At 46.4% G+C, this 27128-nt stretch overlaps 1 protein-coding gene, 2 non-coding genes and 1 pseudogene across 3 annotated transcripts; 1 reads left to right on the top strand and 3 right to left on the bottom strand.

The window, feature by feature from the left end:
- Positions 1–2733: 2733 nt before the first annotated feature.
- On the bottom strand, positions 2734–2806 carry TRNAK-CUU. Its single transcript has one exon. It is a non-coding gene; the product is annotated as a tRNA-Lys (tRNA).
- Positions 2807–4601: 1795 nt separating this feature from the next.
- Positions 4602–4673, top strand: TRNAE-CUC. The gene has a single exon. It is a non-coding gene; the product is annotated as a tRNA-Glu (tRNA).
- A 15193-nt stretch (positions 4674–19866) lies between these two features.
- LOC112121288 (olfactory receptor 6N1-like) lies at positions 19867–20838 on the bottom strand. Its single transcript, XM_024220320.2, has one exon. The coding sequence runs from the start codon at positions 20836–20838 to the stop codon at positions 19867–19869; it is 972 nt and encodes a 323-aa protein (XP_024076088.2).
- A 2627-nt stretch (positions 20839–23465) lies between these two features.
- Positions 23466–24554, bottom strand: LOC113407811 (annotated as a pseudogene).
- Between the last annotated feature and the right edge of the window lie 2574 nt (positions 24555–27128).

Below are 27128 nucleotides of genomic sequence, written 5' to 3' on the forward strand. Positions count from 1 at the left end.
GAAAGAAAGAAAGAAAGAAAGAAAGAAAGAAAGAAAGAAAGAAAGAAAAGCGAATACGGTCACAGGCACATAGGGCAGAAAGTACACGGATGGGTGCTCTCTTCTGGCTCAGATCCTCAGTGCTGTAAATCAGCGTAGCTCCTTTGAAGTCAATGGTCCTAAATTTGTTTAGGTCAGTTAAGGATCTGGCCCTCCTTGTTTTGTAATTCATCTTCCTGGGGCTCATGAGTGCCCTGGCTTGAATCATCTTTACTTTGCTATTCAGTCATCTCTTATGATAAACACCCTCCTGCTCCCTTTGGCTGAGCTCCAAGCCCTGAAGCAAACACAAAAGCCACGTTCAATGCCAATAGTGTAGCTGCTGACCTCCATGCTACAAGTAGAAAACAATGTTCTCTTATGAGTTACTGGACTTCAGGCAAGACAAAGGACTTGCTAGAACCACAGGTTTCCTCTTTCTCTGGACCTGCTACCAAAGAAGGGATTTTGACTACGCTTGAAATTACGAGTCTAAGCTTCCACTACTGAAGGGGACGACAGGACCTGCCAACAAATGAGCTGTCATCAGGGCACATTTATAAGACCAAAGACAGGTGAGTGCATGAATGTGCAGAATATTGGGGGCGCAGCCCACTGGAAAATTTGTATTGAGCTGGGAATGATTAAACACCTTTGACCCAACACAGGACTTAATGCTACAAACTTTATATTAAAAGTTCTATGCTTTACCAACTGAGCTAAGCAGGCTCATAGAGAACACACTAGCTGATCCTGTACTTAAATAGCTGCCTATGAAACATCACCTTCTGTAATAAAGGTGTGTCTTGACCTATAAAAGCAACACAGAACAGTCGGACCCATGTTCTGCTCTCACTGATTTTAGAGGGTGAATCTTGTGCAGTTAATATTCTTTAAACAGATCTAATGAAAGCTACAGGTGTTAGCTGGAGCCCAGCATAGGAAGAAGAAGAAAGATGATGAACACTTTATGTAGAAAAGTCAAATGCAATTCAAATCTTATTGGGGGATCTCTTACCAGGCGATATCCAGCCAAGCAGCCTGCTGGCAAACTGAAGTCCGAGGGTCTGCCGTCTCAAGGTCTCCGCCTGCCTTCTCACAAGATCCACCTCAGTTCCACATACAAAATAATTCTGTTTGAACCAATGGTCACAGGTTGTTCAGTCCCCAGGGTGGGGGTGGGGATATTGTTTCCCTGGAACAATGCTTTCCCCCACGCACTCTGCACCTGAGTAAACAGACGCCTCACCCTCCTTTCCAGCACTGTGCTTCCCGAACACAGATAAGTTAACTCAATGTATGTCTACACTGCCGTGTAAGCCCAGGGTTAGTAGAACTCCAGTTCATAGGCACCAACTCCGATGGTGCTCCAGGGCTGGAAAATGAGCGGGTGCTTAGCACCCACCAGCAGCCAAGCTGCCCTCCTCTTCCCCCTCCCTCCCAGCACACCACGGAACAGTTGTTCAGTGGTGTGCAGGAGGAGCTGGGTGGGAGGGGAGGAGTGGGGATGTAGACCAGGGATGGGGCCAGCATTAGGGGTAGCAAGCAGGACAATTGCCCAGGGCCCCATGGCACAGGGGTCCCCACAAAGCTAAGTTGCTCAGGCTTTAGCTTCAGCCCCAGGTGGCAGGGCCCCGGGTTTCAGCCCAACACTGCAAGGCTTCAGCTTTCTGCCCTGGGCCCCAGCAAGTCTAACATTGGCTCTGCTTTGTGGCCCCCCTGAAACCTGCTTGCGGCCCCCTAGGGGTCCCCAAACTCCTGGTTGAGAACCACTGGGCTAAACCACTTGAGTCCTGCATATTTAGCTCCCAGCCGGCAGTTCCCCCCTTTTCTGTTTCTTTTGAGCTAACTACAAACAGCCTCATGGCCCCTTTTCATGTCAGAAACATCTATTGACCAATGATCACATTTCCCCTGCTTTCCTGTCTAGGCAGTGTCGGGGTGTGAGGAATCAGAAAATAAACATTGGAAATTTCTAAGCCAGCCTTTTAAAATACAACATCACTTTCCCCTTTTAAAATAACATTTTTTCTATAACACTTTTGAAGACTCAACCCCTTGTTCTTCTTCAAACGATGTTAACACAAGCTCTGAGCTACTAATTTCCTTACTGTTCCCTTAATATTTTTAGCAGACTACATTGACATAAAAGATAAACAGAAAACAAATTAAAACAATTTTCAATATTATTAATTGAGGACACATCTTTTTTAAAAAAACAATCAGTTTATTACCTTCTTGTTTTACTCTCAAGCCTGTTTTTATAAATCATTACTGATGAAGTAACAAGGAGTTACAGAAATTTACAAGGAATGAATACAATGTGGTCGGAATCTTCAGCCTGAAAAAATCTCTATGAAATAAATAGGGCTGTCTGGAGACTATGACAGGGAAGTAGTTATATGCAGCCCTGTCAGAGCTGGAGACAATGTAAAAAGAAGTAGAGACGCTACTGATCGCTGAAGGGGGACAATCAGCTGCTGATGGGTTATTTTTTTTCTCTCTCTTGTCTGGGGTTGAACAGAAAAGGAGAAAAATCATCTCTCACTCTCATAGGAATATGGTACTGTCAATTTGCCCTCTTTACATGTTGTGTTAAAGTTCAGAGACAGGAAAAGTCATTTCCTGCCTAAGATCATCGTGAGATCAGAGAATGCATTTCAATTCAGGCTGAGACAATAACTAAAATAATGGTACTGTAGCAGCAAAACTCATCGCCCAACGTGGGGCTCGAACCCACGACCCTGAGATTAAGAGTCTCATGCTCTACCGACTGAGCTAGCCGGGCTGCACTTGTAAGCCAGTCCCATGCATCGTGACAGTCCGGAAGAAACCCTAGGCAAGTTTGTACTCTGAAGTTCTTTTTCTGGCAGTAACCTTCTTCTGGTTCTTTCACCCTCCAGCTACGAAATCGGAGTGTTACAAGAGTCCAGACGCTGGGGGAGGTCACCACCTGATAACCACAGCGTGCTGGATCACCCCTACCTCTCTGCTTTACACACCGCAAGCCAACTCCCGCCTTAAATAGGGGTGCCAATGTAATGAAAGCCAGTTTCACTTTCTGCTTCTCTGCTGCTCTTCATTCACAAACCTGACACCCCCTAAAAGGTACATTCCTCTATCCTCCTTTAGTCAACCTTATAAGAACAGTAAAGAGAATAAGAAGAACTCAGTTCATTCATTAAACTAGCACAGTTTTCCCTTTGGTTGTGTTAACACGAGAGATCTCTCAATGGAATAACGTCTCCAAGCAGCAGCTGTGGGGCCTTCGGGTGTAGCAGATAAAACTTTTTGTCAAAAGGATTTAGGAAATAAAAACAACATCAACACTGAGCTGCCCCTTTCCGTCTCCCTCACGCCCAGGGAAATCGTCCCTCTCGTCTCTAACCAAAACAGTTCGGAAATCTCTCAGACCAGCGCTCCTGGTGCTTTCCCAGGGTCTGGGAGCCGGCTGGTCTTAGGGGAAATGGGCTGGTTTTGGATTCGAACTATATGCAACGGGATAAAACTTTAATAATGCAAAACAGCTAACAGAATTAGTTTAATTTCACCTGTTTTTCACTGCAGACATTAAAAGACGTGATCTCCGCTGCTAAGGAAAGAGTAAGACAATTAACCTTTTGGGCCACTGAGAGTCATTATTCACTTGCTCAAGTGGTGTCGAGTCATTTAACTTTCCCCCCATCATCCTGTTGAGACGCCGTTTAATGTGAAATGACCCCTTCGTTCTGTGCTGTTAGTATCATGACCTAGAAATAGATGAACTTCTGGAGAGGGGAATTTAGTGTTCTTCTACCAGGGGGAGAGGCTGTTTGACTGATCTAATGTGGGAAAGTCATCGCTTCCCGAGTGGGGGCAGACAAGCCGGTTCCCCCCACTCCACACACATTTTTGCAGGGCATCAGGTCCCCTTGGGAAGAAACTCCTCAAAGGAGACCTGGTCCCAGGAGTGTCAGAGAAGGGGGTGACTGTTTGCCTTAGGAGGTGGGTGAGGGAAACCTGCATGTACTTGGGTCACTCCAGCTTCTGATGAAGGTATTTGTGGGGAAGGGCCTGGGACACCTGATGAGGCCAAGGAGCGAAGAGCAGGGGTGTTCAGCCCTTTGGCTGTTTCCTGAGTGCATGGAATCGACAAATTAGGAGCAGGGGTAGGGGGCAGACAAAACTCGGGGCTTTGTTACACAGAATCAAACTCCTGTCAGCTTCTGTGAGGTGGTATCAAAACCCCTCCCTTGCTTTTAGGACAGAATTACTGTCAGCCCCATGTGTCTTCCTGGAAGAGGCTCTAGGTAGGCAGAAGAAGAAGCAGAGAGGGCTGCACCGGGGTAAATAAAAGCAGACGAGGCTTGTTCCTCTTGAGATTTGTTTGTGTTGTTCTTATAATCCTGGTGTAGGAGGCTGAAGCTTAAGTGGAGTTTGTTTCAGTAGCCTTTGGGTGGGCTCAGGGCAGGCTGTGACCCTGAGGTTCCTTCATTCCCTCTTGTTGTCCCTTCTGGGCAAGGGAGAATGGACCAGCTTCAGAACTTGGAGATAAGGTACACTGCGTAAGCCTAGAAGAGGTAACAAAAACTTGCTGCAGAACCTCCCTGGTAGTCTAGTGGTTAGGATTCGGCGCTCTCACCGCCGCGGCCCGGGTTCGATTCCCGGCCAGGGAAGGAAACTTTTTCAACTTCCAATCGAAAGAAAAACAGGATTCTTCATGATGCTTTGTAGGTCTTTGGAGACCATTTCAAAATCAAACCTTCCAGGTTCCTCAGAGCAGAATGGGGAGGCCTCTTCCCACTGAGGACCTTTCATACAAATAGAGCTGTGCAAATCACTCATTCTTTTGCTTGCTAGCTAGCCTAACCAAAATTATAATAATAATAATAACAATCTAGGTTGACCCAAGATGAATTTTTTTCAGTTTTCTTGTTGAAACAAAACTAAAACAAAAAGTTATTTTTTGTCAATCAAAATATTTCAGTAAATAAAATATTCATGCAAAAACCTTTCACACAGCTCTATAGACAAGTCTTCAAAATTAACCATCTGGAGAGATTCAGGATCATTGGCCTCTTCCATTCCTGAGGTCTAACTGCTGAAGGGTTCTGAGGGTGAACAATAGTGCATAGCCTTCCACCTGTAGAATACTGGCTACCATCTTGCTCAGGGGGCTACTCATGCAAGGCAATGTGGGTTAGTGTCATATATATTTCTTTTTCTCTGTCCAAATGTCTACAGAGAGGTGTTTGTTTCACATTGCATATAAAAACAAAATCAATTTTGTTGAAACCTGGGATCAAGGTGAAACATTGTGATTGTAAGTCAAGGACAACATCTCTACTTTTCTCATCATGTTCCAGAAAATGTTAAAAGCTGTGATGGTTCTTAGAGCTTCCAGACACATTGACCAGAATTTTCAAAAGATCTCACTCCCACCACTAGCGCCAGATTTTCAGAAAAACTCAGCTCCCCGTTAGGCACCTAAATTTCTGGCCAGTTTTTCAGAAGGTCTCAACACACTCAGTGCTGAGCTATTTTGAAAAAAAAAAAAGGTACAGTTGTTGGATGCTGACTACTTGACTATCTAGCCCACATTGCAGGAGTTTGAGGTTCACCATTGTTTTCTCATAATGCTGTGTCTGTATTCTGTCTCAGTTCTGGTGTCCATCTTTTATTCTCATAATAAGTCAGCAGGGAGACTAAAACACCTCAGAACTCACAAGGCTCCAGAAAACCTGCAAATTTGGCTCAGGGTGAACGTGTATACAAATCATCTGTGCTGTAGAAGGGCTCTAGGAGTTGTAAGATGTACCATCTTGGCCTCCCTGAACAGCCCATAATATGCTAAAGAAAACTAGGGTGGATAAGGTGCATTCCTTGTAATGTCAGAAGGGCTGAGTGGTCTGAGGTGCCAGACTTAAGGCTCTGCCTTTCTGTCTGTTGGGTGTTCTGGTCTATGTATGGAGACCTGTATTCAAATCCCAGAACTGTTTTCTTCTACCTGAAGAAATGGCCTCATTTCCATCTCCCTTGGAACATTACAACACCAACTGCTTAGCATTTCTAATAGAGTTGTTGTAAGAGAAGTTTGAAAGCAGGCACACACGTGCCTTTTGTTTCTACTGATCAATATCTGTCTTCCTTCATTCCAAGCCCTTTTCTCAAATACACCTGTATTTCCCCCACATTTTGTTCATTATTCTTTCCCTTTATGAAACTTTAGATTCTTAATTTAATTGCCACACAACTCTGCTCATGAATGATGGTGAAACATGGCCTTTTACAGCCCTTTCCTAGGCCCTCCTTCCTCTCACTTACATGAGTTTTCTTAGGGGACTATTCACTGATTTATTGCACTTCGCATTTCAAAGGAAATTTCAGAATCATTTATGTTGGGTACACTTTCTTGATTTCTTTATAATTTTTTATTTCACACAGATGGGAAAGTCTGTTTTTGAGCAGTTTAGTGCAGGAGTTCTCAACCTTTTTTCTTCTGAGGCACCCTTCAACATGCTAGAAAAATTCCAGGGCCCAATGGGTGGGGGGCAACTTGGGGCTCTAGGTGGAAACTCTTGGGCATAGGCATAGTTTGACTTCTATTTTAAGAGTGCTGGGGAAGGCCTGGCCGGACTGACTAGCTCTGGGCCCAGGGAAGGAGTGCCACCTCCACCCCCTGACTCACCTCAGCAGGCCACCCACCTATCTGGGGCTGTGTGAGAGCTCTGTTGGGCCCAGAGCTGCCCCGGTAGCTCTGACCAGCTGTGTGAGCAGTCAATGGGGACTGGGAGCTGAGAAGTAGCCACAACCCCTGGCAGGAGCAGCAGACGGGGAAATGCCATGGCTGCCCACTCCATGGCCCCATCAGCTTTTACAGTCCTTTCCTATGTCCTACTTCCTCTCACTTACATCAGTTCACTTATGGGACTACTAACTTATTTATTGCACCTCACATTTCAAAGGAAAGTTCAGAATCATTTATGTTGGATATACTTTCTTCATTTCTTGCTAATCCTTTCTTTCATAGAGATGAGGAAATGTGTGTTTGAGCAATTTAGCTTACCACTCTCTCTTTCTAGGCTGAAACAGGCACAATTAAAACTTTCCCTATATGCAAATGTCTATGTGCAAATATTTTCTAAAGTAAGGCAGAGATGGGAGTTAGCCATGGGGCAGATTAATAATCGGCTGTTTTTTATGTTGGTGCTTGCTAATTGGCCATTTGGAATTTTAATCAATGATGACATTACACTCAAAAGGTAACCTCAAAATGTGGAGAAGAAATGGTATGTGGGCTAATAAGTGATGCATGTGAGTGTGAAGAAGAACTCGATCATGTTTTATGGGCGTTTGCGATGTCATTGTAACCATGTAGCTTCCAGGAAAGCTTGTGTCTCTCCCCAACAGAAGTTGGTCCAATAAAAGCTATTACTTCACCCACCTTAGCCTTTGGTAGACGCTCTACCAAAGCAACAGATAAAATGGAACAAAGACATTTAATTCCTAGCAGAAAAATGAACAGTGCCCCTTTGTCAGTTACAACCAATCTCCGACAAATCTGTGACCTCTGTGGAGATGGCTGTTTTCCAAAAAAAGCCACCTATTAGTTAGACAATACCGCTTCAGGTATATGCATGGAATTAGATTTATGCTGTAGTATTGTTGGGCATCCCAGAAATGGAAAGATTCCTTGAGTTCTACACACAAGTGACATGACAGGGGCGGTTAGTCAGCTCTGCCCCTTCTTATAATCCTTACTTTTTCTTCATGTTCATAGAGAGAGCAGAAAACAACCATATAATAATACATTTTGGGAGAGGGGAGCTATATTTCTTTCAACTGAGAGTGATAATTGAAGAAATTTAATATCTGTGCTCCCTGACCAGGAATAGAACCCTAGCAGGGCCAAAGCCTAACCACTAGGTAAGTAAGAGCAAGGACTCCGTTTTTTGGAGCTATGCTGGGCTTCCTAAGGTTTGCTGGCTACTTCAGGAGGCTGATCCAGTCTCCATTGCACTGAGGAGAAAAGACCAGATAGTGGAGGATTCCCCTGTACTCAGGGTCACAAGCTGAGCCCAACCAAAGGCACTAAAAGAGCTCATATTATGCTCCAGATTCAGCAGTCAGGATCACAAGAGAAACACAAAGAAAACTCAAGAGGAACAATCCTCCTCTGCTTTCATTTATCCCAGTGCAACTCTTTCCACCTCTTCTTCTGCCTAGCTAGATGCTCATCCAGGAAGAACACTCAGCTGGTAGGAATTCGCTTCTCTAACACTTTTGGGGCCACATTTCCTTTGAGGAGTTTTTTCCCTAGGGAGACCTGATTCTCTGTGAAAATGTGTGTCTTGCGGTGGGCTGGGTGGGAAGGCTAGTCTGCCCCCTCTCTGAGAGGTCTAAACCTTTCTCTGACTTTTGCCCACTAAATGAATCAAACAGCACCTCCCCCTGGTGGGAGAACACTAAATTCCACCCTCCAGGATAGGGGTGAGCAAACTAGGCCCGCAGGCCGTTTTTATCCGGCTGGGGGAGCGGGCCCGGGGGTTTCACTGCGCTCCGCCTGGCACTCCGGCTGGGGGAGTGGGGCCGGGGGTCAAAGCAGGCTCCAGCCTCTCTGGGGCCCGAAAATAGAAAAAAAAAAAAAAAGCCGCGATCGGTGGCGGCAGTTCAGCGGCAGGTCCTTCGCTCCTAGAGGGAGTGAGGGACCTGCCGCCCCCGAATTGCCGCAGGTGCCACCCCTTTCCCTTGGCCGCCCCAAGCACCTGCTTGTTAAGCTGGTGCCTGGAGCCGGCCCTGCCGGGGGTTTCCCCGCGCTCCGCCTGGCACTCCGGCAGGGGGAGCAGGGACATGGGTTTCCCCGTGCTTCGCCTGGTGCTCCGGCCGGGGGAGGGAGGCCAGGGGTTTCGCCGCACTCCGCCTGGCTCTTGGCCGGGGAGGCGGGGCCGGGGATTTCGCGCACTTCACCTTTCTGTAACTGTTGTTCTTCGAGATGTGTTGCTCATATCTATTTCAGTTAGGTGTGTGCACACGCAACATGCACGGATGTCAGAAACTTTTTCTCTAGCAGCTACCTGTCGGGTCGGCTGGGGAGCCCCCTGGAGTGGTGCCGATATGGCGCTCTATATAAGACCCTGCCAGCCCGACTCCCTGCTTCAGTTCCTTCTTGCTGGCTACTCCGACAGAGGGGAAAGTGGCGGGAATGGAATAGATATGAGCAACACATCTTGAAGAAAAACAGTTACAGAAAGGTGAGTAACCGTTTTTTCTTCTTTGAGTGATTGCTCATATCAATTCCAGTTTGGTAACTCCCAAGCCTTACCTTGGAGGTGGGGTCGGAGTCAAGGTACCGCAAACTGAATAATCGCTCTGCCAAAGGCCGCATCATCATGAGAGTGCTGGACGATGGCGTAGTGGGACGTGAAGGTGTGCACCAAGGCCCATGTGGCAGCTCTGCAGATTTCCTGGAGGGGAACGTTTGCCAGAAAGGCTGCTGACAAAATGCCTGAGCTCTTGTGGAGTGAGCCGTGACAGCAGGTGGAGGGACGTTTGCCAAGTTGTAGCAGGTACAGATATACGTGGTGATCCATGAAGATATCCGCTGGGAGGAGACCGGTGCACCTTTCATCCACTCCGCGATGGCGATGAACAACTGGGTTGTCTTACAGAATGGCTTTGTGCGGTCTATATAGAAGGCAAGTGCCCTCCTAACGTCCAGCGAATGGAGGCATTGTTCCCAAAGGTCAGCCTGTGGTTTTGGGTAAAAAAACAGCAGGAAAATGTCCTGACTTACATGGAAACGGGACATCACTTTTGTCAAGAAAGCTGGATGAGGTCTCAGCTGAAATTTATCTTTATGAAATATGGTATAAGGTGGTTCACACGTGAAAGCCTGTAGCTCGGACACCTGAAGTGATGGCCACTAGGAAGGTGACCTTCCAGGAAAGATAGAGAAGTGAGCAGGAAGCCAGAGGCTCGAAAGGAGGGCCTATAAGGCAGGAAAGAACCAAGTTAAGGTCCCATGCAGGCACAGGCGGCTTCATTGGAGGATGGATTTTTTCCAAGCCTTTGAGGAAACGCTGCACGACCGGGTGTGCAAACACCGAGTGCCCGGCCGCTCCTGGGTGGAATGCAGAAATGGCTGCGAGGTGAACCTTAAGGGATCCAAAAGCTAAGTGCTGGTCCTTCAAGAACATGAGGTAGTCCAGGATGCATGGGATTGAAGCCTGGAGCAGGGGCACCTGTCCCTGAGCGCAGCAGCTGGAAAACCCTTTCCATTTAGCTTCGTAAGTAAGTCTAGTCGAAGGCTTGCGACTTTCCAGGAGCACCCACCTTACCGAGTCCAAACAGGCATGCTCATCCTGGTTCAACCATGGATCCTCCAGGCCGTGAGGTGAAGCGACTGAAGGTCTGGGTGTAGGAGACGACCGTGGCTCTGCAAGATGAGGTCAGGGCTGAGAGGTAGACGTAGGGGAGCCTGAATTGACACTGGTGCAGCCAGGCAGGGGTCACCAGTATGATGTTTGCCTTGTCCCCGCGGATCTTGAGGAGCACCTTGTGGATCAGCGGAAATGGCGGGAAAGCGTAAAGTAGTTGGTCCGAGCACATGATCAGGCAGGCGTCTGCGATCGAGCCTGGGCTGTGACCCTGGAAGGAGCGGAAGGCTGGGCACTTCCTGTTGGTCCGCAAAGAGAACAAGTCAATTCGGGGAAACCCCCAGATGCAGAAAACAGAGTGAATGATGTACGGGCAAATTGACCATTCGTGCATGAGAAAACGCCTGCTCAAGCTGTCTGCCAGTATGTTCTGGATACCCGGCAGGTACGAGGCTTGAAGGGTGATGGAGTGGGCTAAACAGAATTCCCACAGAAGAAGGGCTTCTTGGCAGAGTGGCGATGACTGGGCTCCGCCTTGTTTGTTCAGATAGAACATGGCCGTGGTGTTGTCTGTTAGGACTGCTACGCAGTGGCCTTGTAAACGGGAAAGGAATGCTTGGCACGCAAGGTGAATCGCCCTGAGCTCCTTGATATTGATGTGCAGGGTTAGCTCGTTTTTGTGCCATAAGCCCTGCATTGTCAGGCTTCTGAGGTGCGCCCCCCCCATCCCAGCGCAGATGTGTCCATAACCAGGGTCAGGGTGGGCTGAGGGGGATGGAACGGGACCCCGGCACCCACCATATGGGGATCCAGCCACCAGCACAGGGAGTCGAGCGTGCGGCTTGGGACCATGAGCACCATATCTAGATTGTCACAGCCTGGTCGATATACCGATGCTAGCCACATCTGGAGAGGCCTGGGTTTTAGTCTGGTGTATTGCACCATGTAGGTGCAGGATGCCATGTGACCCAGCAACCTGAGACACTGCCTCGCTGTGGTGGTGGGAAACCTGCAGAGGTTGGTGATTATGTTTGCTAGAGCCAGGAGCCGGACCTCCATGAGGAAAGCCTGCGCTTGGTTTGCGTCCAGGACTGCCCCGATGAACTCTATTGTCTGAGTAGGGGAGAGGACAGATTTGCTGTCGTTCAGCATGATGCCCAAGCAACTGAACGTGTCCATGACCAGTTGCACTTGACAACCAACTTGTTGGTGAGATCGGCCCTGTATAAGCCAGTCATCGAGGTACGGGAAGACGTGCACATGATGTCGATGAAGAAAAGCTGCCACGACCGCCATGCACTTGGTGAAGACGCGAGGGGCTGTGCAGAAGCCAAACGGGAGGGCTGTGAACTGATAGTGCATCTTGTTTACCATGAAACGGAGAAAACGTCTGTGGGGCGGGGTAATTGAAATGTGAAAGTAAGCGTCTTTCATATCGAGGGTGGCATACCAGTCTCCCGGATCCAGTGGGGATAATTGTGGCTAAGGAGACCATGCAGAACTTCAGGTTGACGATGTGCTTGTTGAGCAACCTGAGGTCCAAGATGGGCCTTAGGCCTCCTTATGCCTTGAGGACGAGGAAGTAGCGGGAGTAGAACCCCTTGCCCCTGAGCTCTTGAGGCACTTCCTCCACTGCCCCTAGGGCGAGGAGGGTTTGTACCTCCTGGATGAGGAGTTGCTCGTGAGAAGGGTCCCTGAAAAGGGACGGAGAAGGAGGGTGAGAGGGTGGGGTGGAACGGAAATGGATAGAATATCCCGCCTCTACTGTGCGGAGGACCCAACGGTCGATGTAATAAGGGACCAAGCATGGTAGAAACGGGATAGATGGTTCAGAAAGGGATAACTGTCCGGGATGTGAGCTGGTAGACTGTCCTCGAGCGTACCTTCAAAATGGACGCTTAGGGCCCGGAGGTGGCTTGGATTGCCCTTGGCCCTGCCCGGGGGGGGACGGGACGTGATGGTCTACGTCAAGGGTACCTGCTTCTCCTACGGGAGAAGTCCTGCCTTGGTCTAGGTGGGAAGGGGTGTAGTTGGGTGGTCTGGGGCTTAAACGGCTTCCTTTGAGTAGCCAGGGTATGCATGCCCAAGGATTTAATAGTGTTTAATAGTGTTTCTTGTGTCCTTCAGGCCCTGGCCATCAAAGGGGAGATCCCGTATGGTGTGCTGCACTTCAGGAGGAAGACCTGATGACTGGAGCCAGGCGTTTCAATGCATGGTGATGCCAGATGCCAGAGTGCATGCTGCCGTGTCCGCAGCATCGAGGGAACCCTGAAGGGAGGTTCGAGCTACCAACTTGCCCTCCTCAGCAATGGCCCCCAGTTCCGTACGGGCCTCCGCTGGAAGAAAGTCTTGGAATTTAAGGACCGCAGATCACGAGTTGAAATTGTATCTACTGAGGATCGCAAGTTGGTTCGCGATCCGTAGTGAAAGGCCACCAGTAGAATAAACTTTTCTTCCGAAAAGGTCCAGCCACTTAGCGTCCTTTGATTTGGGGGTGGGCCCTTGCTGGCCCTGTCTCTCTTTTACGTTCACCATGTCTACCACAAGCGAACATGGGGCTGGGTGGGTAAAAAGGTATTTGTATCCCCTGGTGGGGACAAAGTACTTTCTTTCCACCCCTTTGGCTGTGGGGGGGATGGAGGCCGGAGTTTGCCAGAGAGCTTTGGCATTGGTTTGGATGGTTTTGTTCATGGGGATGTCCACCCTGGAAGGCCCTTCTGGGCCTAAGATGTCCACCATAGGATCCTCCTCCTCCACAACCTCCTCAACTTGGAGGTTCATATTTAGGACTATGCGCCTAACTAGTTCTTGCAGGACTCTAAAGTCCATCAGGGGTGGGCCAGATGTGGACGTGCCGGTCATGGCCTCGTCAGGGGAAGACGAGGACGACACCACCAGGAGAGCCGGATCGGAAGTGGCCCCTTAGTCTGCTGTGGCCAGATCTTTCTGGGCACCTGGGGTAGCTTCTACCACAGGGGCTGACTCCACAGGTTGCTCCAGGTCTGGAGGAGGGCGGCTGAGGGTTGTCTCAGGAGGCCGGGCGCCTGATTGTGTCGACAGGCGGGCAACGGAAGGGGCGCCCTGGGCCTGATGATATGCCCAGGGGGTCTAAAATTGCCACTGGGGGTGCCAGTGGGACGCCAACCTGGGGAGCGGGGCCAGAGGTTTCACCACGCTCCGCCCTGCGCTCTGGCCGGGGGAGCGGGGCCTGGCACTCTGGCTGGGAGATCGAGGCCGGGTGCTTGCTGCACTTCGGCCAGAGGAGCAGGACCGGGGGTTTTGCTGCGCTCCGCCCGGCACTCCGGCCGGGGGAGCGGGGCCTGGGGCTTGCCACACTCGCCCGGCACTCCGATCGCGCTCCGCCTTGGGGCGGCACTTCTCAAGGGGCAGCATTCTGGCCCTTTGGGGCGGCACCTTTGCTTCAGCGGCGGCACTCCAGCTTTTTTTTTGCTTGGGGCGGCAAAAAAACAAGAGCCAGCCCTGCTTGCTGCGCTCCGCCCAGCGCTCCGGCCCGGGGAGCGGAACCGCGGGTTTGCTGCTCTTTGCCTGGGGCTCCAATGGAGCGGGACCAGGGGCTTGCCGCGCTCCGTCTGGCGCTCCTCAGTGATGAGCAGTCATTTTCAGCACCATCTTCAGGGAAGATTCTGTATGCAAAAGGCCACATTCCTCAGGTATGACCTCACCACCCCTACGCAGCAGCAGCGTGCGAAATCTCCTCCCTGTTTCCTATGGCCCCACCCTCGAGTGGAGGGAAACCACCCAGGGCAGCAGCTACTCCTGTCTGGGTTCCTCTGCACATGGCACAGCTGCATTGGTGTCACACTGCCAGCAGACCCTGTAGGAGTCCCTGGTACCACTACGTGAAGCCCCCCCGTGCACCACCCCTCACGAGTCCTTTCGCCACACCGCGGTAATATCCCTTATTATATACAAACTTTTAATGAACACAACCGTGCAAACAGAACTCAAAGAACTTTTTTGGGGGGAGGATGGGGCATAAAGTTACAGATGAGTTTACACCTCCCTCTTCTTTTCTACATGGATTCTGGGATAGAGCGCCATGGCTCAAAATTGTCAGGGGCACTGACGCCCGACAAATCCAGGCTAGAGAGAGGGCCCAGTTTTTTCCCAGTGCTGCCATCTTGTAAAACAGCAGTTCGAAATAAGGGCAGCAGTTAGGATTTTCTTTTCCCTTTCAAAAATGAGTGCTGCAAAAAAAGAAAAGAAAAGTGGACAATGAGTGTCGGATTTTCAACAAAGAATGGAATACAAAATATTTTTTCACAAACGTGAACTCGAAGGCTGTATGCCTGATTTGTCAGGAGAGCATCGCGGTGTTCAAGGAGGACAATTTGAATCGCCATTTTTCAAGGAAACATCCTAATTATGGCAGCAATTTAACAACTGAGGAAAGGGCAAGAAAAGCTGAGCAACTTGCCACAAACTTAAAAACTCAGCAAAATATTTATGTGCGACGGTCTGCAATTCAGGAAGCCACTACAAAGGCAAGTTACGTTCTGGCGTTTAAAATCGCTAAACAAAATAAGCCTTTTGCTGAAGGGGAGTTTTTTGAAAGAATGCAAGGTTGATGTTTCTGGCATGCTGTGCCCGGAATACCAAAACAAATTTGAAAACATTAGTTTGTCACGAAGAACTGTTACTCGCCGTGTAGAAGTGATTGATGAACATTTGGCTTCTGAGTTGAACAAGAAAGCACAGGGCTTTACATTGTTTTCATTAGCTCTCGATGACAGCACTGACATTAAGGACACAGCACAGTTACTGATTTTTGTCAGAGGAATTGACGACAAATTTGAAATCACAGAGGAATTTTTATCAATGGAATCAATGAAAGGTACAACTAAGGGATCGGATTTATACGAGAGGGTGTCTGGGTGCCTTGAACATCTGAAGCTCCCCTGGAGTAAACTGGCAAATGTAACCACAGATGGATCACCAAATTTAATAGGGAAAAACGTAGGACTTTGTCCTGAATTCTTTTTAAAAGTAAAAGAAGATGACCCTGATAAATAGGTGATTTTTCTGCATTGTATTATACATCAGGAGGCCCTTTGCAAAAATGTCCTGGACATTGATCATGTTGTTCACACAGTAGTGAAAATAGCGAACGACATAAGAGTGAGGGGACTTAATCATTGGCATTTCATTTCCTTTCTTGAAGACACTGAGGCCGAACACCAGGACTTACTTTATCATACAAATGTCTGCTGGCTCAGCCTAGGAAAGGTATTGCAGCGAGTGTGGGAGCTCAGAGATGAAATCTGCACTTTTCTGGAGATTCAGGGGAAAGAAAATGATTTATCTGAATTAAAGAATTCAAACTGAGTGTGCGACCTTGCTTTTGGTGTGGATATCTTGGCACATTTAAATGAACTTAATGCAAACCTGCAAGCAAAGAATGTGTTTGTACACATTTTGTATTCTAGTATGACAGCTTTCAAAGCCAAGTTAGTCTTGTTTTCAAAACAAATTAAGGACAAAGTGCAGAGCAGAGAGAAAAGTAGAGCAAAATTTTGAGTGACTTACACGGAGAATTTTCTCGTCGATTCTCTGACTTTGAGAAGATAGAGAAGACACTGGAGCTGGTGTCCTGCCCACTGTCATTTGACTACAAGAAAGCCCCACAAGAATTTCAACTGGAGCTCATTGATCTCCAGTGCGATTCCACCTTGAAGGAAAATTACAATTCAGAAAAACTGGATTAGTTTTATGTCTCCTTGAGTGAAACAAAGTTCCCAAATATCTGCAAGGTGGCACAGAAAATCCTTGTTTTGTTTGGCTCCACCTATGTGTGCGAACAAACATTTTTCCTGATGAATTACAACAAATCTCGCTACAGATCCCAGTTAACTGATCAAGTATCAGGGGGTAGCCGTGTTAGTCTGTATCTACAAAAACAAGGAGTCTGGTGGCACCTTAAAGACTAACAGATTTATTTGGGCATAAGCTTTCGTGGGTAAAAACCTGATCAGTTAACTGATCAGCATCTCAGCTCAGTATTGCGGATTTCCACAACAAGAATGACACCGGACTTTAATGCCATTGTAAAAAAGGGTAACCAGCTGCATTGTTCACATTAATCAAAGAGGGTGTGGAAAGGGGTTAAGTTTGGTTTAATTATTGTAATACGTTGTTATGTTGGTATATTTATTATAATAAGTAAGGTTTTATGTTTATTGCCACTAAAATGTATCTTTATTAAATAGAGTTTATTTGAATATCTCTGAATTGTTAATTTTGTGAGCGTTCATGGCCTGCCATGAGGCAGTCAAGGGGCGGGAAGTGGGAGGGGGCAGGGGCCAGGCTGTTTGGGGAGGCACAGCCTTCCCTACCCGGCCCTCCGTACAGTTTCACAACGCCAATGTGGCCCTCGGGCCAAAAAGTTTTCCCACCCCTGCTCCAGGAGTTCGGCTAATTCTAGGGCATGATGTGGTCAGGAGAAGGAAAGGGCTGGTTTTGTTCTTGTCTTTTACATCTCAAGCACTCTTTCTTTCACACTCAAGAATACATCAGGATAGTTTTTTGCGTGTGATTTTTTAGGGTTGACTTGATGTAGCTGCTAAGTTTGAGGGGAGGACCCCGAAAGTGTCTGGTGCCAGTGTGGAGGGTGTTTTCCTTGTCACTTAGTTGTCACACTCTGTTGCCCCTGAGAATTCCAGCTGCTTTGGTAGTTAGTGTGGGTCTGTCTTCCTAGACATTTCTGACGTTGGATGACATAAAAGGGCACCTGAAGGGGACGGTGGAGGAAAAGTTGAGTAACTAGACATCCTTTGAAAGATGAATAACAAATCTCAGTGCCACAAAAGAGTCATTGTCTTATTCTTTCCTTGGCAGCCTAGATCACATCTTTTAATGTCTAAAGTGAAGACCTAGTCTAACAGGTGAAATGAAGATGATTCTGCTAGCTGAGTTTAAATGGCTTTGCATTTCAAGGAGCCCAAAATGTAATCAAGACCAGATCCAAAAGCAGATGAATACAACAGAGACATGACTCTGAGAGAGTCTATCTGTCTTAGAAAGCACTCAGAGCGCTGTCTGGGACTTTATCATTGCTTTTGTTAGAAAGGAGAGATATGATTTGCATGGGTTGTGTGAGTGAAAAAGATAGGAGCAGCTGAGAATGCGGCTGATGTTGTATTTCCTAAATACTTTCCCAAAAGTGTTTGGCCTGCCAGGCCCATAAGGACTTGAGAATGTTCTTGGAGACACTATTGTCTTGAGAGCTCGCTCATCTTTAGGGGTACAAAAGGGTGACTTGGTAGTTTAATGAATGAACTCAGTGATTGTTGGTGATGATGATGGTGGTGATGGGGTGGAATAAATGAGAAATGAGGGTGTAGCACATAGAGCGATGTTCCTATTTGTTCGTGCCAATTTTGTGAATAAAAGGACCAGTAAAGAAGAAGCGATACTAGTGAGAAAGAAGAAGATAGGTAAACCTACAGTACAGTATGTAACAAGATAAGTGTAGCAAATTGGCTAGGTCAGTCCAGTGCTTAATCTCATGTATGTGGGTTGGAGGAGCCCCAAATCGGGTGCCCTCCCTACTCTGGTTAGTGTGGTGTGTTCTCACAGTATCTCCTTGCTTTCCATGTAAGCTCAGAGAAGGATATTATAACCTAGTATTGTGGCATTAAATGGCAAACTTTTCTCTTTTAAAGGTCTCTTCCCAGTCAGTGAAACCTGTGGTGAAAAACTTTCCCTTGATTTTACTGCATTTGGGTTTCTTGTCTTGTAATGGGTTGCTAGGAGCTGTCAGGGAACTGTCCATGGAAAAGTGGAGTGGATGTGAGCAGTGGCTACTAAGAAAGCCTTAGAGAAGGGCCCAGAAAGTGGCAGTAGCTGGTTTCTGTAGTAGAGTGGTTAATGTGTTTGCCTGATATGCAAAAGGTCACTGAGTTGAAATGCTTGGTTTCTAACTCCAACTGTAGCTATTACGTTTTCTTCCTCATTAGTTTCTCCTTTCATGAGACTTTAAGATCTAAAGGAAGCAATTAGCCTACATGTTGAGGGAAGGAATGACCATCATTTGGGAGATTGCCAGCTACATAACAAATATGAGCATAGAAGAATACCAACCCTTAGTTCTGCAGATTTAGCTCCCAGCCAGCAGTTTTCCTCTCTTCTGTTTCATTTGTGCTAACTAGAAAACCATGTAATATTTTTTTTAAAGCATGAAACAATATATATTTTAAAAATTAAACATGCTGAAGCAGATGCTTTCAGATAGCAAGGGAGATTGAAATGAGGCCATTTCCTCAGATAGAGAAAAAGGGAAGTATCATGGGTGGGATTTGAACCCCCTCTTCCCAGAACACCCAAGTGAAAGGAAGACAGACCCTTGGATCTGGCACCTTAGCCCACTCAGCCACTGTGTAGACAGAAAGAACAACCTTCAGAGTAGCAGTCGTGTTAGTCTGTATCCACAAAAAGAACAGGAGTACTTGGGGCACCTTAGAGACTAACAAATTTATTAGAGCATAAGCTTTCGTGGGCTACAGCCCACTTCTGTGGCACCTTAGGCGTGGTCTACACTGGTGTATGTGGGGGGGATCGATCTATGATATGCAACTTCAGCTACGAGAATAGCCAACTCCGCTTGCGCCTCTCGCCGTGGTGGAGTTCCGGAGTTGACGGCAAAGCGATTGGGGATTGATTTATCCGCGTCTACACTAGACGCGATAAATCGATCCCCAATAGATCGATCACTAGCCGCCGATCCGGCGAGTAGTGTAGACGTAACCTTAGAGACTAACAAATTTATTTGGGCTTTAGCTTTCATGGGCTAAAACCCACTTCATCGGATGCATGCATTGGAAAATACAGTAGCAAGATATATATACACACAGAGAACATGAAAAAATGGGTGTTGCCATACCAACTATAACAAGAGTAATCAATTGAGGTGGGCTATTATCAGCAGGAGAAAAAAAACCTTTTGTAATGATAATCATGATGGCCCATTTCCAACAGTTGACAAGAAGGTGTGAGTAACCGTAGGGGAAAAATTAGCATGGGGAAATAGTTTTTACTTTGTGTAATAATCCATCAACTCCCAGTCTTTATTCTGCTAGGGCCTGGTTCTTTGCATCCAGCCTGTGTGAGTGTAGTGAAAGTGGTTGGTTTGCAGAGGGCTATGATGGCAATAAGCACAATTTCAGGGGTGGCAGATTTCTCAGGCTTATGTCCCCATCTATGCTGCACAAGGAGTTACTATTTTTATTGTCCAAACATTTATTTTGATCAAAAATGGCTTTTGTACAGATCTAAAAATTGGTTAAAATTTTGTTTCCATTCTGCCTAGTGCCCAATTAATAACACCATGATGGGAACCTGGTTATGGCCACCTCCCTCCCTCCCTGGTCCTTCCACTGAGATAGACAACACTGAGTGCTGAGATTTTCACTGGGACTTTTCAACTTAATTTTAATGGGGGCTGATTGCTTAAATCACCCGGACAGCTTTGAAAACCTCAGGCTAAGTTATTATCTTGGAGTCTCTGCACATTTTTGTGAAAGCCACATTTACTGACTGCTTTGCTCAAGGCTTCCTTTACCTCTCTGTTTCTCAGGCTGTAGATGAGGGGGTTTACCAAGGGAGTCAGGACAGTGTAGCAAAGAGAGAGCACTTTGTTCAGATCTCTCAGTGTATCACGTTTTGGTAGCATGTAAACAATCATTATGGTTCCATAGAAAATTGTCACCACAATGAGGTGGGAGGAGCAGGTGGAAAAGGCCTTTTGTCTCCCAGTGATGGAAGGGAGTCTCAGGATGGTGGCAATGATACACACGTAGGAAGTCAGGGTTAGTAGGAATGGAGGCAGGGTGAATACAGAGACTATTATGAAATCCAGCAATATGACCTGGTGGGTATCACTGCAGGAGAGTTCCATGAGTGGGATGGAGTCACAATAGAAATGGTCAATTTCATTCGGGCCACAGAATAATAACTGTGATAGGAATGAGATTAAGATAATTACAGCCAAACAACCATTTAACCATGATGCAGCTGCCAATTGGAGGCAAAACCTGATATTCATAAGAGTTGAATAGTGCAGGGGTTTACATATCGCTAAATACCGATCATAAGACATTGCTGCTAGGAGATAGCATTCTGTACATGCCAGAGAACCACAGAAATACAGTTGCGTGAAGCAGCCACTGACTGAGATGGTTTTGTCCCCAGTCAGGAGACTGGCCAGCAACCTGGGCAGGATGGTTGAGGTGTAACAGGTCTCCAGGCAGGACAAATTCCCCAGGAAGAAGTACATGGGGGTATGAAGGTGCTGGTCAGCCACAATGAGCACCACGATGAGGGTGTTCCCGGCCACGGTTGCCATGTAGATCACTTGGAAGAGAAGAATTTGCAGGTCCGGGAGATCCCCGAATCCCAGGATGATGAATTCTGTGATTGCCGTTTGGTTTCCCCAGTCTCTGTCTGCCATGGTTTGAGTCCAGGAACAATAAAACAAGCTGTGCAATTGAATTGGAAGAACATAGAGTTAAAAGTTAATCAAGTCTCATGAATTAATTCCAGAAATATTTGGAAAATCCCCTTCCTGTCCTGATTACATTTAGGCTTAAAATTTCAGCCTGTAGAGTTCAGAGCAAAGTTCCAGAAGTCTCAATTCATTTCTCAGGGTTTGAGACAAGGTGGGTGAGGTAATACCTTTTATTGGACCAACTTCTGATGGTGAGAGACAAGTTTTCGATTACACAGAGCTCTTTAGGGTTTGGCAGACAGGACTCTGGTTCCACTGAGGTTCTTGTCTTTCATCATTCTGCAGAAACGGGACTTTCTCATTAAAGAGACCTGCAGTTACCTGAAGGGATGAGCTGGTGCATGTGATCTACCTTTGGAAAATGGGCTTTCCCTTCGATTTAATAAATGTAAATGCTCTCTCATATTTGTATTCTTTCTTCATGCTTTTCAATATGATCCCACTTCAACCTTTCTCCCACTTGGTTCATTTTGTGCCTTCAAAGCTTTGTAGCTAACAATGCTCTGTGTGACTTGTAATTATACAAGTCTATTGTACATAATTTTTTAGTCTAATGATCCTTTGTGGAAAATATTTTAGATCAGGGACAAACACCAGCTTACATGTTTTGGAAGATGCCTGTCCAAGGTGATGGCCAGTAATAATGTACAGTAGAACCTCAGAGTTACAAACATCAGAGGTACGAACTGACCGGTCAATCACACACCTCATTTGGAACCGGAACTATGCAATCAGGCAGCAGTAAAGACCAAAAAAAAAAAAAATTAAAAAATTAAAAGCCAATACAGTACAGTACTGTGTTAAACGTAAACTACTAAAAAAAATAAAGGGAACGTTAAAAAAAAAAAAGATTTGACAAGGTAAGGAAACTATTTCTGTTCTTGTTTCATTTAAATTAAGATGGTTAATAGCAGCATTTTTCTTCTGCATAGTAAAGTTTCAAAGCTGTATTAAGTCAATGTTCAGTTGTAAACTTTTGAAAGAACCACCATAACATTTTGTTCAGTTACAAACATTTCAGAGTTACGGACAACCTCCGTTCCTGGGGTGTTTGTAACTCTGAGGTTCTCCTATACTTGCACCGCCCCTTTATTAGTATTCAAGATATGCTGCCATCTAGTGGGTATTTCTGAAAATAGTTGCTCATATCTCACCCTTACATCATGCTGCTGCCTAGTGGCAGTTTTACAGTATAACTTTCCCATTAGTGTATTGGCCGCTGAAATCTATTGGTCACTAGTCAGTATTTCTGACCTCCCCCCTCCCTCACTTCCTGTACTCTGCTGCCATCTAGTGTCCATTTCCCAGCATGACAGCCTGTTACTCTGCTATCCTATAGTGGATTCTTCTTTTTGCTTTCCCATTCTTAGCTCTTATGTCACCTGGTGCCCATTATTTAGTATAACAGCCCATTTCTCACTACTTAACATCTGCTACTATCCACAGTTCATTAGATAGCATTGAGGTCCTTTTCTCTTTAGTGCTCTTTACCTACCACTTATACAGCATTATACAGCTTCACCTCCCTTTTCACTTCTTTCGGTTGGTCATTTGGCAACATAACATCTCCTTTCTTGCCCTTCCACTTTGGCTGCTGTCCATTGGGCAGCACCACTACACCTTTCCTATTCCTCTGTCCTCTAGTGGCCCTAGACAGCATAATCTCATCTCTCCTCATTTCTTACCTACTGCTAGGTGTGCACTGTTCCAAATTATAGCCGCTAGGAACCAAATCACACAACATCATGATTGCAACATTAGTGGCTATGAGAGCACGTACAACAGCAGTGGCTTTCAAAGTATTAGCAGGGGTTTCCTATCCATCCACTGCATTTGTGTTGATGTGGGGTCTGCTTCCAATGGAAATGCATCGATTGAATCTACAGTGACAGAATTCCTATTGCTCTCCAGGGTGAGATTCTCAGAGGTGTCTAAGGAAGTTAAGAGTCCAACTCCCATTTCAAAATGATTTGGGTGCCTAACTCCATTAGGTCCCTTGGAAAATCATTTCCACAGTGTTGGAGCCCTACCGTTCTCACCATTGCCCAGGTCCCCTACCTCTGGCCAAGCCCTGACGTGCTCCCAGTAACTGAGCCAGCACTGCCATGTTAGGCATCACAGAGGTTCTGCCCATTGGTAGGTGGCAGCTGCTTCCTCTCACCATAGGTTGCATCATGCCCCGAGGAGAGGGCCCTGCATGTAGCAGAGCTGAGTCAGGCACCTGGGGCTGACTAGACACTGGGCCCTGAGAAGTAGCCCTCTCGGGACATGTGCTTGTTGCAGTGAGTTTTGGGGACACTCATTGAAACAGGTCCCCTCCCTTTGAACTGCTCTGTACAGTTGGTGGCAGAAGAGCAGCTGCTGCCCTGAAGGGCTGCAGGAAGAGTCCCTCGTCAGGGACCGTTTGACAGACCCAACTGCAGAATTGGCCTCAGTTCTATGTGTGCCCTGGCAAAACCCCAGGTAGGTCTGGACAGTCCCAGTGGACCTGGCGTGTGCATCTACTTCTCTGTGGTTGCCCAACCTCAAAGGGCCCAGTGAGCCTGGAGCGGTTGCTTTGCCGGAGCTGGTCACAGCTGGGCGTAGCCCAGGTAAGAGCTATAAAGCTGTTCCTGGTGATGTGTCCAGAGGTCACTGCTGGGGCCTAGTTGTTTGCATCTGGCCTGTGAGCGCAGTGAAGGTGGTTGATTTGCAGAGGGCTATACTGGCAATGAGTCCAATTTCAGGGGTGGCAGATTTCCCAGGCTTACGTCCCCACATATGCTGCACCAGAAGTTACTATTTTTATTTTCCAAACATTTATTTTGATCATAGACGGCTTTTTCACAGATCTAAAAAATTCATTAAAATTTTGTCTCCATTCTGCCTAGTGCCCAATTAATAACTCCATGATGGGAACCTTCTTATGGCCACCTCCCTCCCTGGTCCTTCCACTGAGATGGACAACACTGAGTGCTGAGATTTACAAAGAGAGTTTTCAACTTAATTTTAATGGGGGCTGATTGCTCAAATCACCCAGGAAGTCTTGAAAACCTCATGTTACATTATTATGCAGGTGTATCTGCAAGTTTTTGTGAAAGCCACATTTACTGACTGCTTTGCTAAAGGCTTCCTTGACCTCTCTGTTTCTCAGGCTGTAGATGAGGGGGTTTACCAGGGGAGTCAGGACTGTGTAGCAAAGAGAGAACACTTTGTTCAGGTCTCTCAGTGTATCACGTTTCGGTAGCAGGTAGACAATCATTATGGTTCCATAGAAAATTGTCACCACAATGAGGTGAGAGGAGCAGGTGGAAAAGGCCTTTTGTCTTCCAGTGGTGGAAGGGATTCTCAGGATGGTGGTGATGATACACATGTAGGATGTCAGGGTTAGTAGGAATGGAGGCAGGGTGAATACAGAGACTAATATGAAATCCACCCATATGACCTAGTGGGTGTCACTGTAGGAGAGTTCCATCAGTGGGATGACATCACAATAGAAATGGTCAATTTCATTTGGGCCACAGAATATTAACTGTGATAGCAATAAGACAAAGATGGTAATAGCCAAAAAAACCCAACATTTAACTGGAGCCATAAGCCAATTGGAGGTAAAACCTGGTATTCATAAGAGTTGAATAGTTCAGGGGTTCATGTATTGCTAAATACTGATCATAAGACATCGCTGCTAGGAGATAGCATTCTGTACATGCCAGAGAACCAAAGAAATATAGTTGTGTGATACAGCCACTGACTGAGATGGTTTTGTCCCCAGTCAGGAGACTGGTCTGCATCCTGTGCAGGATGATTGAGGTGTAGCAGGTCTCCAAGCAGGACAAATTCCACAGGAAGAAATACATGGGGGTATGAAGGTGCTGATCAGGCAGAACGAGCACCACGATGAGGGTGTTCCCGGCCACGGTTGCCATGTAGATCACTAGGAATATCAGGAAGATGCTGTCCCTGAACTCAGAGTTTAGAAGTAATCTGGCATGTGTGATCCGGGCTAGTAAGACTCTATCACCACTCGCCACCCCATTGAAATGTCATGGAAGACAGGAGACATTCCAGAAGACTGGAAAATGGCTAATATAGTGCCCATCTATAAAAAGGAAAATAAGGACAACCCGGGGAATTACAGACCAGTCAGCTTAACTTCTGTACCCAGAAAGATAAGGGAGCAAATAATTAAGCAATCAATTTGCAAACACCTAGAAGATAATTAGGTGATAAGTAAAAGTCAGCATGGATTTGTCAAGAACAAATCGTGTCAAACCAACCTGATAGTTTTCTTTGACAGGGTAACAAGCCTTGTGGATAGGGGGGTAAGTGATAGATGTGGTATATCTTGACTTTAGTAAGGCTTTTGATACTGTCTCGCATGACCTTCTCATAAAGAAACTAGGGAAATACAACCTAGATGGAGCTACTATATATATGGTGGGTGCATAACTGGTTGGAAAACCGTTCCCAGAGAGTAGTTATCAGTGGTTCACAGTCATGCTTGAAGGGCATAATGAGTAGGGTCCCGCAGGGATCGGTTCTGGGTCCAGTTCTGTTCCATATCTTCATCAATGATTTAGATAATGGCATAGAGAGTACGCTTATAAAGTTTGCGGATGATACCAAGCCGGGAGGAGTTGCGAGTGCTTTGAAGGATAGGATTAAAATTCAAAATGATCAGAACAAACTGGAGAAATTGTCTGAAGTTCATAGGATGAAATTCAATAAGGACAAATGCAAAGTACTCCACTTAGGAAGGAACAATCAGTTGCACACATACAAAATGGGAAATGACTGCGGAAGGAAGGAGTACTGCGGAAACGGATCTGGGGGTCATAGTGGATCACATGCTAAATATGAGTCAACAGTGTAACACTGTTGCAAAAAAAAGCAAACGTCATTCTGGGATCTATTAGCAGGAGTGTTCTAAGCAAGACAGGAGAAGTAATTCTTCCACTCTACTCCATGCTGATTAGGCCTCAACTGGAGTATTGTGTCCAGTTCTGGGTGCCACATTTCAGGAAAGATGTGGACAAATTGGTGAAAGTCCAGAGAAGAGCAACAAAAATTATTAAAGGTCTAGAAAACATGACCTATGAGGGAAGATTGAAAAAATTGGGTTTGTTTAGTCTGGAGAAGAGAAGACTGAGAGGGGACATGATATCTGTTTTCAAGTACAATAAAGGTTGTTACAAGGAGGAGAGAGAAAACATATTCTCCTTAACCTCGGAGGATAGGACAAGCAGCAATGGGCTTAAATTGCAGCAAGGATAGTGTAGGTTGGACATTAGGAAAAACTTCCTAACTGTCAGAGTGGTTAAGCACTGGAATAAATTGTCTAGGCAGGTTGTGCAATCTCCATCATTGGAGATTTTTAAGAGCAGGTTGGACAAACACCTGTCAGGGATGGTGAAGATAATACTTAGTCCTGCCTTGAGTGAAGGGGACTGGACTAGATGATCTCTCAAGGTCCCTTCCAGTTCTTCGATTCTATGATTCTATGATTGGGGCTCACACTGAGCCGGATCCTTAGCTGGTGTAAATCAAAGTAGTGCCATTTGTGTCAGTGGGGCAGATCCTCAACTGAGGACCTGTAACAAGAAATGGATCTCACCCTCCATCTCTGTGAAAAGGTGCTATGAACGCTGACTGACACTGCGGTGGGAAGGTGAGGCTAAAACTCTTAATATTCACCTGAAGAAGAGCTCTGTGTAGCTCAAAAGCTTCTCTCATTCAAAACAAGTTGGTCCCATAAAAGATATTACCTCACCCACCTTGTCCCTCTAATATTCACAAAGCAAATTCATGCCTCTGTTTAGAAGGTGATATAGAAATGCAGTCAGGAAGACGGTGCTCACCTGTAACCACAGGACAGACCAAGCTTGAAGTGATGAGCTCTTATTTCTCAGGGTTCGGCGGCCAGGACTCAGGATCCTCAGCTGAGGTTCTTGTCGCTCCTCTTTCTGCAGAAACTGGGAGAGGTAGAATGGTGAACTTCTGTTTTCCCTGCCCCTTACTCCAAGAATAAGGGGGACATACAACAAAATTTAAAGGTGGGCAACTTAAAATCTATAAAATGGAATATTTGTTCATCCAAAGTGTAATTAAACTGTGGCACTCACTGTGATGCTGGCAGATCAAGTGCTAGCTCATGCAAAGGTCCTCCCTGTCTCAGCAGGACACTAAGAGATACAAAGGTGGAATCAGACTCACTCACTTGTGGGTTAATATTGATAAAATGGGTACTAGAATTA

The sequence above is a fragment of the Terrapene carolina genome, unplaced genomic scaffold (assembly GCF_002925995.2).
Source record: "Terrapene carolina triunguis isolate 2854851 unplaced genomic scaffold, T_m_triunguis-2.0 Scaffold419, whole genome shotgun sequence".
In the NCBI taxonomy this organism is placed as follows: domain Eukaryota; kingdom Metazoa; phylum Chordata; order Testudines; family Emydidae; genus Terrapene; species Terrapene triunguis.

Excerpts from the sequence above, each read along its gene's own strand:
- LOC112121288 (XM_024220320.2), bottom strand. The coding sequence starts at position 20,838 with ATGGCAGACAGAGACTGGGGAAACCAAACGGCAATCACAGAATTCATC.